Genomic DNA, 13,364 nt, shown 5'->3' on the forward strand with positions numbered 1-13,364 from the left:
AATACTCAAGTGAAAACAATCAGCATATTTATAAGTATCATGGATCTTCAATACTAAGGATATTTCCTTCTGAGGCACTGCAGTTTGGCGGTGGCAATCTACACTCTTGCCCACTAGCAGGAGGACTCAGAAGATAACCAGCTGTCGTGCTCTGGCATGTGACGGGGTTTCGGTATGCTGAACAGAATGCTGTGTGATGGAAGTTATTTACAGAAGTAGTTTTTAATACCAAAAGTAGTATGCTCAGTATACAGTAAGAGTCCAAACACTTCTAAGCATTTCCTCCTTAAAGGCCAACACTGAAGTTAAACGGAGCACATGTTAGCAGTTAAACGCTTTCTTCACAGGCCGAATCGGTAGTAGAATTGTGGCTACAACACAGACTTTGATTGTCTAGTTCAGAAACTCAGACTCAAAAAAACCCCTCCAAAGTAATAGTTAAGAAAAAACAAACAAACAAAAAACCAAGAATGTTTTAAAAGCAGCAGTCAGGGGGCCCATCTTGTTCAGAGTGCACCAGAGCAAAGAGGCTTTCTGGTCTGCAGTAGTGTTTTCGGCTGAAGGAAGATGGCAGGAGATCCCCCTTCTTCTTCCAGGGCGGTGGCTTTGATGCTGTTACCAGCACTGTATTGCTCTGTTGCACAAAGCGCGCGTAGCCCTTGCAGGACCAGCTCAGTTCAGGTGAGTAAGGTCCACCTTACCAGGGCATACCTGTCCGTGACCTCTTCCTCTGCTTTTTACAAAGGCAATAGATAGGAAACACAACTAAACCTGCCAAAAGAAGGAAATAAGAAAACCATAAGTAAATGCAATTCTTTGTGTGTGCGCTGTGTTCTTTCAATGTACGGAGAACATTTAAATACAGCTTTCTGTGTCTCAATATAATTTAGACAAGGCATTAGGACAAGCAGAAAAAGATATTAGCCCGCAACAGTCTCTTTGGTAATGAGTTAAGCTACACTTGCCGCTTATTTTACAACAAATTCCTGCTAACTCTCCTCCCATGTCTAAAAGCACTTGCTCAATCCTTAGAGCTAAAACCAAGGCTGATTTAACTAAACTACTTTTGAACCAATTTCACATGCAATAGAGGTAGTATTATCAATTCCTACAAACATCCTCATCTATTGTGAAGTTGCACCAAATGTTTAAAGTTGATTGGGCAGGGAACAATTTATTCCTAAAAGTCTTTTCAGAGAAAGGAAGGTGTAAGAGGAAAAATAAATAAATCAAATTTATTCAAGTGAAAAGCAGTTTGTCAGAAAAGGTACTCTTTCAAACACGATTAAGAAGCATCTCCTCCTTTCTCTTGCCAACACCTGACTGAAATGGCAAAAGATTCCCTTCTCGCACACCACATGTAACAAACGACTACCTACAGTCCCTAGGAGCCTTGCTTTGCCTGATAGCCTTGTAAATGATGTAAAATGGTTTTCAGCTATGATACCGAGATTACTTTAATAGTTGTGTAGCAGTAAATTTTGCTGCAATTACCTCAAACTCAAACTTTCCTAAAACTAATCAATGTTATTGGAACTGCTCATACTGCTGCTCTTGATTGTATGTTATCCAGCCATGTTTTAAGGATGGTACTTCAATGGCATATTGAGTATTACTGCAATTATTGCTACTGTATTACTACAAAATCCTCTTAATTTTAAATATAAGCAAAAGATTGGGTTTGTTGCTTCTTTTTCCAGCACAGATTATACCAGATTGCTGAGCAAAATAAGCTTTACTGGCATTAGGAAGTCTTTTTTGCCTATAATTTTGACATAAAAATGCCACTAAAAAGAATAAATACTGAAGATGTCTCTCTCTCTCTAGATGTCTATCTTCACCGAACTCAACTCAGAATATTGATAAAGGAAAGATATGTATTCTTAGTCTAAATACTGAAATTAATAGCAATATTCCTTATTTGGCCAGAACATAGTCTAGAGAAGCTGTAATGGTGTTTTGTTTGTATGTTGATTGTTTATGTACAATATTATTAATGTAACTATCCTAGTATATTTTGGCTTTATTATATCAAAACAAAGACGCCACATCGCAACATGCTTCTGGGCTACGCATACACTGCAGATTTGCAACGGAGTAAGTAGCTTGGTGAATAGTTGTGAAGCAGCATGATCCCTGACTGACTGCCAGCATAAATAGTAGATATGTAGCAAAATTATACATTTATTGTTACAGCTTATTTAATTCCTGTGGAAGAATTCAGCTAAGCCAGCAAACAGCAGATTTGCTAGAATAACTACATTGACATTAATATAACCACGTTAACAGAGCTTTAGTACTATATCAAATGCATTCACATTACCATTTTCTCTGTGTGATGGAATCCAATTTGGCAGCCTATGCACCCAATCAGATTCTGAGACTGACTCATTCCAATTTGTTGCTTGCTGTTGTTTTTGCATCTTCATGCTGGAGGGCTCTTGGGACTATGCCTAGTGACCCGGAAGTCTACTCATGAGCATGGCCAAGATCATAGAACTGTGATCTACTGGGGTGATTAAAGGGAGGGCCCAAGTTAGCCAGCCCCCAGGACTATGTTCAAATTACTCTGGCCTTTTTACTAGTTTAGCCACAGCAGTTAAGAAGAATTTGGTTCAGAAAACCACGTAATTTGGAAAAAATAAATAAAGCCAACAGGTATAAAATGCAAGTAGGAAAAAAAATTCTAAAGAATAAAAGTCACGTGCTTTAAACTAAAATCACATCTATGAATTTTGTATTTTGTGTCCATCTCTTCTGAGATGAAAATACTGAGAGGGCATACAGATAGTCACTACAAAGTGAGAATTAGATTCATCCACATAATTAACTCTTACCTATTACAACAGCTATTGCTCCCAGTGCCAGTCCCAGAACCAGTATTAGGAGTGTAACAAGTAGTTTTCCAGCTGAAATGCAAAATTCATTGAACAATTCAAAGCATGCATTTTATTTTTCCCTTTCCAACCATCCACAAATATTTTGACATCAGACTTCCAATGGTTGGCTCATTTAAAAAATACTTTACCAGGTTTCCTATTCATAAATTCTTCCTACAAATCCAGCTAGGAGCTATCACCCCACAGGCAGCTCCCCACACACATTTTTCTTCGCCCTCTTCACCCATCACAGCACTCCAAACACGGCTCAGTCTGTACGTTAAGAGGTAGAATGGAAACAGAAGGCAAGCTTAAATTGCTCAGGCATAGACAGGAACATGATAGCTACACCACCACTATCATCTGGATTCTCTAGAATCCTGCTGCACAGCAACCACCCTGGAAGGATGCCAAGCAAACCAGCATCTTGGAGAGTTTAGGTTAGCTCAAGGCGATGAGACCATCACCTCTAAATATGCTTCTGCTCACTTGAAAAGGCTGCGGGGAAGTCCTCACATACAGTTATGGCTTAGGTCTGAATCAAACGACAGCCAAGTCTATTTTGGATGAACATTCAAAAGGGTATGTTGCTGCTCTCACATAAGGCAGTGAGGTTGCACAGCACATTGGCTAGAGCATAGACCCTAAAAACAAATAAAACATCTTCACATTCTTTATTTCTGTTGAGCGTGTGCGTTGAAATGCATGAAAGGAAGGCAGAGTGTCTTCCGAAACGCTGTTGAAACTGAACTTTGAATCCAAGTTGTCTTTCTGGCCCTACATGCTCTCAACTGAACGGCAGGATCTCCCCTCTCTGTGTTGGCTGAACAGTTGGATCAAAGATGTCACTTGTCTCAGCTGTTTGAAAACGCAGCAGGACAGGCATTTTTACTGACACACCAGCAGTCTGATTCAAAATTAAGCAGTTCTCTAAGTTAAGCACGTGTTTGGAAGATCGCCTCTAGACAGTGAGGAAAAGTAAGCTCGTCTTCCCTGCCCTTCCCTCTCTCAAGCCACTTGTCTCAGATTTCTGTAAATGGATTACTTCATTTAATAATGATGTAAACCTCTCTATAACCTGAGACATTAATTTGGGCAGTCTGAAGGAAAAATGAGATATTTTGGAAATATTTACAGCAGTTAAATGAATTGATCCTTTACATGCTCTGTTTTGATAGCTTTTAAATTTAACAGTGGTGTTGTGTGTGGGAAACATTAATTCCTAGAAGAAAAAAGTTGGCAAATATTATTGGTATTACTCTAGTTACTAGACATCCTAATGGTAGGCCTTCTTGGGACTACACTGCACTGTATTCTATACATATAAAAGTTGTCAAATTATTCAAGCGTATAGAGGAGGAGGAATGTAGAGTGATGGAAAACTCAAGAAAACTCAAAAAATGAGTTATTAAAAAAAATCACCAGAGCCTTAAAAAAAAAAAAAATCGAAGTAAAGCTTATACAAGATTGTTTAAGGTATGAACTCTATTAAAAAACTATGTTATTAGAATGTTAGAAAATTATGATGTTTGGTACAAAAATTATTAAGCATTTAAACACTGAACTGGTGACTATTGAGAAACAGAGTCTACAAAAGGGCTAAGCTAGCTTTTGACTCAAGTAATTTCTTTGCAAATACAAAAAACAGTTCCTCAAATAATTCAGTTTAAGAATTTACTTACATTTGAACTACTAGCTCTGAGCTGAAATAAAGCATGAGTGAGTGTCTTTTTCCGTCTGTCTTTGAGTACGAGGTTGGATATTGTGTAGTTCTTATCGGAATTTTCATCATCATGGAACAATATCTTTTGGTTATCAATGCATTCTTTAAACTTTAAAAAAAACTAAAATACCTTTTCTCCTTGTATATCTACCACATTTAAATCCTTTATCTTTCTTTACTTTTGTAGATTAAAATTAAACGAGTAATCAAGGTGAACAAGACTTGCACAAGTTATCATCAGTTGGAGTACAAACAGCAGCAATCACTGCAAAGCAGCAGATACGTACTTTTATGCCAATAATTATCAGCACTGTGTGAAACAATTATAAAATGCTCCATTTATACATCCACATCGAATGTTACTTTATATCCAGTTCCAGTTTGACACATATCATTTGTCACAGTGTGAAGGATTACAAGGTTCTTACTCATAGAGGGAATCATGACACACCAAGAAATGCTGCTGAGACTAAGGAAATTTACTGCAGGCACTAAACTTCCCACAGACACACACTCTCCCAAGTCTGTTCACTCCAAGACTGCTAGCAGAGAGAGCAAATGTAAAACTTGCCTAAAAGCTGAATAAAATCTTGAGTCATTGGTCCATGTGGTGAACTCAGCAGTAGGTTATGATAGGCAATTTGGTAATGTTCAAAGTAATTTTTTAAGGACAACTTTTAAAAGAAATAGTTGTAAATAGAACAAAAGGGTTCCTTTTTAGAATTCTACTCAAAATAATGGTACACAATGACTCTACTGGGTTACTCAGCATGAAGATTCAGACATGTGTGGTAATGTAATAACAGCATTTGCAGGTGTCTCAGAGGGGTTGAATTACTTGCAATACAGAGAATGATGTTTTTCTGCAAAATGAGCAAACATTTAGAAAATCACAAGGGAATATTTTTCCCTTGCATAACTTTGTGTTTGGTTGTGGGTTTTAGGGTAAGAGATACAAAACTCCATAAATCCTCAGAGAATCGTTTGCTATGTAAAAAAAAAAAAAAAAAATCAATATACTAGTTTTAGAAAATTTCATCACTAGCATATGAGAAATAGAAAGTTTTGTCTTCCAAGTCTAAATATCATTGCATTTTTAAGCAGAGCCACTAGAAGTATCTACTCGCAAATCAAAACAGTCATATCTAAGCAGATTTAGGGTATTATCTAAGTTTGTATTGTTTTTTAAAGAGTCTTATCAAGCGCGTATTGGCAACTTTTTACAAATCAGACCAATTTAAATGATAAAGTTCCTAACAAAGGCTGTATCCTCGAAATATGTCTCCTGCAGTGCTCAAAGCCATGAACAAAAAGTGAATCTTGTGCTCTGTGTTTACCATACCAAAAATGTCATTTGCTTCAACAGCATCATTACTTGTTGTGTCCTGTTACACATCCATGAAGCACCTGGCAACTGATTTTGAATAAAGTATAACTTGAATTCAGTGGGTGAATTAAAGTGCCATATTAACTACATTTAAGACAGTTCAAGATGGTTTTTTTTCTGTGCAATTCATCACTAACTCCAGCTACAACTAAACATTCTGCCTTCAACAACTTAGCTAAATAATTACTATTAGAATGAAATCTGTAGGTTCACTGAGACTGAAGGATAAAAGCAATTTCACTCTACTGTACTGGTCATGGGACAAAGATTCTCTACGAAATACACTGGCTAAAGAGGAAAGAGAAATGTCATCAAATTCAGAAACCAGTTTTGCTCCCAGGTTATTTTCTTCTCCTTGTGATTTCTATTACCTTTACAAAAGCATATGTTTATGAAGAAAAGCGTATTTAAATCTATGCTGCCATAAATGCTTTTCCCTTTTTATTACAGAACAGTTTGTGATTGTAGGCACAAACAGTTGCTTCTCAACAGAAACCATGACAGCATGCCAGACTGCCATGAAGTGTTCTTTCCTCCTATACACACCCACCCACCTAGATTGGGTAGAAACAAATCAAAACATCTTCATTGCACAAGGCTACAAAATCACCACATTTCCTTAAAGAAGTATTTCTCCACAGCAAGAAAGTAAAAAAAGTCACCGAAGGAAAATGTATCTAGCAACACCCCATCAGTCTCCCACTGATAGCCAAGATAACGTTCTCTTAACTTTCACTACTTAGCTAACTATCGGGCAGCATTTTATAGCAGGAAATCCAACCTTTATTTCTTGCTACATGTTACTAACATTTAGAGACTATGGTTTTGACAGCTTATCTCTCTGCTATCAACTCTTCTTTCTAATGTCTTCTGCTGACTCTCAGAACAGAACCAAACTCCAGGTTTGTACAGTAAGCCCTACTGATGACAATACTCCCCTCTCACTTGATAAGGTCTTAACGTATTTGCACTTACAGTTCTAGCTACAAGGACATCTCTGACTCTAGACATGATCCCTAACTGGAATTAAACATTTCTGGGTTTTCAAATTGATCTTAAATGATTAAGACTAGGAAGCTTCAGTTCAAAACAAAACAGAAAAAAAAAAAATAAAAACCCCAAAGATCATGACAAAGAGGAATCTGATGGAGAGCCTATAAAAGGAAGTGTGAAAACACAAACAAGCTATTATTATTTACTCAATTTTATGATAACAGAAGTAATGGATTAAACTAACAGAAATTAAAAACAAAAACAAAAACAAACAATAAAGGAAGTACATTCTCCACACATGTAGTGAAATCATACAGCCTCTATCAAAGATGCCACGGAAGCCAAAACTCAAGCCATACAAATTGGTGAAGGATACATCTACTGACAGTTATTAAGCAAAGGTTCAGATGCAAAACAAGAAAGGGTCTAAACCCAATGATTACTGGAAGTAGACAAGGAGTGAGATCTCATCTCTAACTGACCACTGTTGGGGACAAATCTCACTAGGTAGACCTTTATACTCGTCCAATTAAATGGAATTGATCTGTGCCTGCTAAGTTTGACAAAGGTATCTGATCCTTCCGAATTTGTACCATTCAAGACAGCAGAATACACAAACTGAACTAACACTGTGTCACAGTCAGGTTATACCATCTTGAAATAAAGTGTCAGGATGGTAATCTTGCAACAATATAATGCCTTCTTAAAAAAAAATTAAAATGTGAACACCAATATGGTCTCCTGTGGTAAAAAAATACAGAAATCTAGACCGGCTCACATATGCCAATGATAGCCAAAAACTAATCTAATGGATGAAGAGCAGCAAGCTCAATTTGTGAGTTCTGATCTCATGCAAACTGTTGAAACTTTGATTTTTATTTTTATATTTTTATTTACATGTGTGAACTCGGTTAGAGGCCTGAAAAGTTTTAGTAGTTATTCATAAAGCATATCAGGATCATTATTACAATTTAGAGATCCAGAGATAACAGGGATTTAAGGTCATGTGTATCAATGCAACTTTGGTGTTAGCAAACTGCTGTAAAAATAAAGACTATTACTACATAAATAAGGGCTATCACCACTACTACAGGTTCATCTAGCTCTGTCTCTATTCAAATGATGACCATTCCTGTGAGAAACAGGACCGTATGACAGAGGTAGTCTTGAAAAGAAGTTTTTAACAGAAAACCCTAGGAGAAATTTAAGCTGAAGCTTCGAGTTTTTCTAATCTTTGTTGGCATACTAAGTAAAGCAAACCACAAGTACACTTGCAAACAGGATGTGAAAGTAAAATATCTTATACCTTTCTCTGTGCTTGTTTTTGTTAAGTATCAACATATACATCCTCAACACTGGACTTCAACTCATATATGCACTTCCACAATTCTTTACTGCCTCCAAGTCACTGTTTGCAAACAAATTAGTTTTCTTTCTTTCTAGTAAAAGTCCCTTCTTTTAAAAGGAAAAGGTTGTGTATTATTGTTTCCTAAAACAACGAAGAGTGAAACTAGTAAATAATTTTAGCAGTGGTTATGCACATGCAGCACAGCACCTGTATTTTGGACTTCATATGTGGCATTAAAACATGTCAACTGCTTATTTAAACACCTTACATGTAAACCATTGGAAAAATTAAGACAATAATAATATCATGTTTTCCAGATCTATGTTGTCATAAACCCCACTTATTTTATATTTGTAGCTCCATTGCACGTGCAAGGTTTGATCTTGGAATCAGGTTACCCGTGACTCTGCACAGACCTGGTAACATCTCTGAGCAGTCCTCTCCCATCACAGATACCACCAATTCCGAATGTACCAAGACCCATTTTAAAAAACCCTGCATTGTGTGTCATTGTGGGCTTTTAGTAAAAGCTCTTCTGAAAACTTATTAAGTGCTTTAAAATGGTTCTTGAATTTTAAGCCTAAACTTATGAGCAGTTTACACACATGTGTTCTAGTGCCAGCACTGTCTTTAATCTAGACTGGATTTTCTTATGCATTGGAATTCATATCTACAAAAGGTATCAGAGTACGCACAGATGGTAGTTTTGAAGTTCCATCTTTCTTTCCTATTCATTTCCTGATCTTTAATTTGCCTCTCAAAGTTTGTTCTAAAGCCTTGCAAGTTCCTGAGGTTAAACTAACGGGCCTGGATGACTTATGGTTATTTATTAAATAAGAATTCCAAGTTTGCGAGTCTCCCACAACTTCACAGAGCGCCCAGACTGGCATTCTTGTTAACACGCCTGTGAGTTTGTGTGCCAGCTCCTGTGCTACTCTAAAATGGAAATCACCTAGTTTTACTTACTGGAATATGTTTGACTCAGGAGTATTGTTTTCACTGCAGGTCTGCGGACTTTTATTTCCATGCATTTAGTCTCTTACCCTTTACCTCTACATACAACATCAATAACTGATAAGCCCAAAGCATTTTCTTATCCTAAGTAAATTCCAAGTCACCTCCAATTTCTATGCCTTAACTCAAATTACAAGAAGTCCTATTTTCATTAACAGGTCCGCAGTTTTTGACAGTTAATATAACCACTTCCTTTGCTATAGATATCTTCACATGCTGCAAACTCACTAAAACTACTGAACTTATATATATAACTTAATATACATGTAATACATCACATAAAGTAATAATTATGTCGTTAACTTTTTTCTTGTGCTTCTATATGTTGAGACAGACATACATCTGGCTCAAAAGCAAAAACAAATTAGGGGTGCCTTTTTTTTATTAAATTAAGAAGTCAGGCTTTTGGCATCATATTTGTGTGAGAGAAATTAATGTATATATTTGTACTTTGGTTTTGATTATTTTGTTTTCTATTTTGATTTTATCTGAACCAAAGACAACAGTTAAGAAGATAAGCATCTCCCTGTTAAATAGGCAAACCTGAGCGATTAACCTAGATCAGTTTTAAAACCAAGAAACGCTCTATTCAAACAGACCCTTGACACAGAGGTTCATGTACAAAAGGGTCCTGCTCTGGTCCCTTTCTCCTATATACTTGCAGAATAACAATCACAGCCAACAATATGCATATTGACAGTGTTTTTTTCAGTTTGTTTATGTATTATTGAAAAGGATTAGAAAAGAGAAGGCATCAGGAGAGGACACAATACTTACTCATACACAGCCCACGGAGTACAAATATTTAAATATATTTAATAAACCATCTTTTACATTACTAAACAACAGGCTGCCCATCTGATACTTTAAACTAATAGTTCTTTACTTATTATTGATGCCTGTGCACCCAATCACCTCATCATGCAGCTCTCCACAAGGAACATTCAACCACTCACCACAGACAGAGCCTCGCACTAATCTCCTTAAATGTGGTCTCTCGGGGAGGTAGCGGTATTTGCATCCAAAGATACTGAGGTTTGAGGTGTGATCTCCAAAGAACCGGAGCTGGCGGTATCTCTCCCCACAACGGTAACAGAAATTAGTGTTACACTGTGAACAGGTCATATGGTCACACCCTTCTGTTCTCTGGATGTGGATCTGGATGAGTGGAAGAAAAAATGAAAGAAAATATTACTATTTTTTCCCCTTCCCAAGCCCAGGAAAGAAGTACTACCCTGTGCAGTCCAGGTGTCAAATGAAAAGACACCACAAGCAACTATTGATTAACTCAACATTTGCATTAATTGCTGCTGCAGCTCTCCTAAGGCAATAATGGTTATCTAGAGCATGTTTCAGAGCATCAAGCATGAGTTACAGGCATTTGCAGATTTCCATACATAACGTTCTGTATAATCACCCTGCTTTAACACTCTGTATCAGACGAGAATCTGAGTAATCCTGGCCCTTACTGAAAACTTGGTTTTATTACTAAAGTAGACACACTAGCAAACTTTATTAGAAATAAAAGCAACATAATATAGTTATGAACTCTGTTTGACTCCTCCATGGATGGGTTACCCCCTTATGCCACCTGTGGCCCCACTCCTTTACCCATTACCATCACAAATTGATTTGGCATTTTGTAACAAACTCCGTAAAGGCTCTGCTATTAGAGCGAATGATTCAAAGTATGTGAGGGTTTTATGTGGTTTTTTTTTTTTAATGAAAAGAAAGATTCTACAAACCACATGAAAGATTTATATTGAGCTTTCATAATGCCTGCAGTGCAGCATGAAGCTGGGCTGCCTAGGTTCTACATCCATCTTTCTGCTGATTGCCCGCATAAATAGCTCCATTCTTGTATCTCCACATACTCTTCTGCAAAATGGGTGCATTCACCTACTTTGTGCAGATTTGGGAAAGCTTCAGTTTTGGTTAATAGTTCTGAGAGTCTTGAGAGGGTAGTCAATCAACTACAATTTACACAGCTACTTCCAAATCTTGCCAACTGAAAATATAACTAACGGGGTGGCAAACATACACTTTCCCTAGTTCACAAAATTGCTAAAGACTCCCTGTCCCGAGATCATGCTCCACAGTGGAACAGCAGATAAAATTACCTAATAATTGAGGTTGGAAGTAACACTCAGAGGTCATCTATTTTAACCCCTAGCTCCAAGCTGGTCTAACTTCCAAAGCCAGATCAGATTACTCCAGGCCTCAGTCAATTGGGTGTAAAAAATTTCCAGGTATGGGTATGTCACAGTCTCTTTGAGCAACCTGTCCCATACTTCATCACCCTCCCTGGCAGTACTTTTTTTCCCTTGCATCCAATTGAAATTTTATTTGCTGAAACTTGTGGCAAATGAAAGCCTTCTGAAAGTCTTATCCATATCTACATGTATTTATTTTTCAGGGAGTTATAGGTGATGACTAGATATCACCACTCAGTGGCCCTGCAAGCACCAGAGATGCTGAAAGTTCAGGTTCAACTGAAGCCTCTCACCTCAAGAGAAGTTTGTGATGCCTGGAGTATTTAAATTTCTTGAGAAGTTCAAGCGTATTTGTTCTCTGCTGCTGCCGAGGGTTCACGTGGAATGCGAACTCTCATGTACCCAAACAGCTACTGAAATTGGCACTTTATAAATCTAACAAAGTCACGTTTCCTGACAGCAATTCTTTTGGTATAAAATTCCAGGTCAGACACAGTTAGCGATAGCTCCAGGTACACCTGCCAACATCCTTGTCCCAACAGTAGTGATATTAGGATTCTTATTTCTACACCTCCAAATGCTCCTTTTACACATAAGAGGGGAAAGACATCCACAAAAGAGAGGATTGGACGATAAAACGTTACTTTATAGTGGGCTTGCATTCACCCCATAGAAGGGGAGCAAAAAGACTGACCAAGCAATTATCCCCTTCTAACTGGAGGAATCCTGCTGTATCAGAGGTGCCTTGTTTTTCAGAAGCACCTGGAAAAATACCATTGCTGCTGAACTTTATAAGCCACATGACTTCAAAACTTTCACACCTAAGCACTGACTGCAAGAAAAGTGAAAAGAGAAGTCTACCCAATATTTTGCCAACTTAAGCAAAACTGCAGAAGTCGCACGCTATTTTATTCTAAAAGGGGTATTGTCTGTTTGACTTTTGCTTTTACTTTTCAGGTTTTATATGAAAAACAACATTGACCCTGCTCACAGAAAAAGTCCAGAAAAATTAATTTGAACTTAAATTAAGGAATTTTAATAGTCACTCAATGTATTTTAACAAATTAACTTTAAAATTTAATTCCAACTAGGTTTTCAGGAGACTTAAATTGAGACAGCAACTACACAGAGTTTTGTAGTTTGAGATACGTCACTGGGTCAGCAGATAAGCAAAAGTATCTCCACCTTAAAAATGTAAACGAGTGCATTAGATCTTATAACACTAAAGGAGAATTAATTGTTGTTTTGTTTTTTGAATCAGGACCGTTGAATTCTCCTTTCTCATCTATGACTTACCAACCTCACCTATTAAGTTACCACCCACAGTAATTAAAAAATCTGTACAGGCCTGAACCCTATATAAACTCTAGATAGAAAGTAAAATTACTTCACAGTTCAAAAATTATTTTCTTTGATAGTAAGAACTTCAAGGAGCTGTTGCCAATAGCTTTACACATTCTACCATCAGTACCCTTCAGAAATACCCACCTCTTGGACACTGTCTTCCATCCTTCTACCCACATTTTCCTAGAAGCATTCCAGCTCCAGTTAGCCAAGCACCACTCCCTAAATCACTTCTATTTATTTCTGCTCTAAATGTTCCAGATATACTCTCTTCTTAAAACATAAAGAAGTTGATATATAATTTATTTTCTTACAGACACTTACTGCAATTATGTGTACTCTACTTCTTCAAGATGTACTGAAAAAAATTTTCTAGTGAATACTTACTTGAATATACGTAACTGTCTTCAAAAGCTGCAAATTTGAAACAACTGGCTATATTTGCCTATATATTTGGCTGCAA

The 13,364-nt window shown here is 37.1% G+C and overlaps 1 protein-coding gene across 2 annotated transcripts in view; it reads right to left on the minus strand.

Moving 5' to 3' along the window:
- Nucleotides 1-203: 203 nt before the first annotated feature.
- Nucleotides 204-13,364, minus strand: part of RNF217 (ring finger protein 217) — a 50,446-nt gene continuing 37,285 nt past the window's right edge. For both annotated transcript variants that reach the window (XM_009867039.1, XM_009867040.1), the window contains 3 exons: nucleotides 10,301-10,502; nucleotides 2,838-2,909; nucleotides 204-771 (listed from right to left, as the gene is read on the minus strand). In XM_009867039.1, the coding sequence (XP_009865341.1) occupies nucleotides 698-771; nucleotides 2,838-2,909; nucleotides 10,301-10,502 (348 nt within the window). In that variant the 3' untranslated portion in view covers nucleotides 204-697. The remainder of the gene's footprint in view (nucleotides 772-2,837; nucleotides 2,910-10,300; nucleotides 10,503-13,364) is intronic.

This window comes from Apaloderma vittatum, unplaced genomic scaffold (genome assembly GCF_000703405.1).
Source record: "Apaloderma vittatum isolate BGI_N311 unplaced genomic scaffold, ASM70340v1 scaffold7943, whole genome shotgun sequence".
In the NCBI taxonomy this organism is placed as follows: domain Eukaryota; kingdom Metazoa; phylum Chordata; class Aves; order Trogoniformes; family Trogonidae; genus Apaloderma; species Apaloderma vittatum.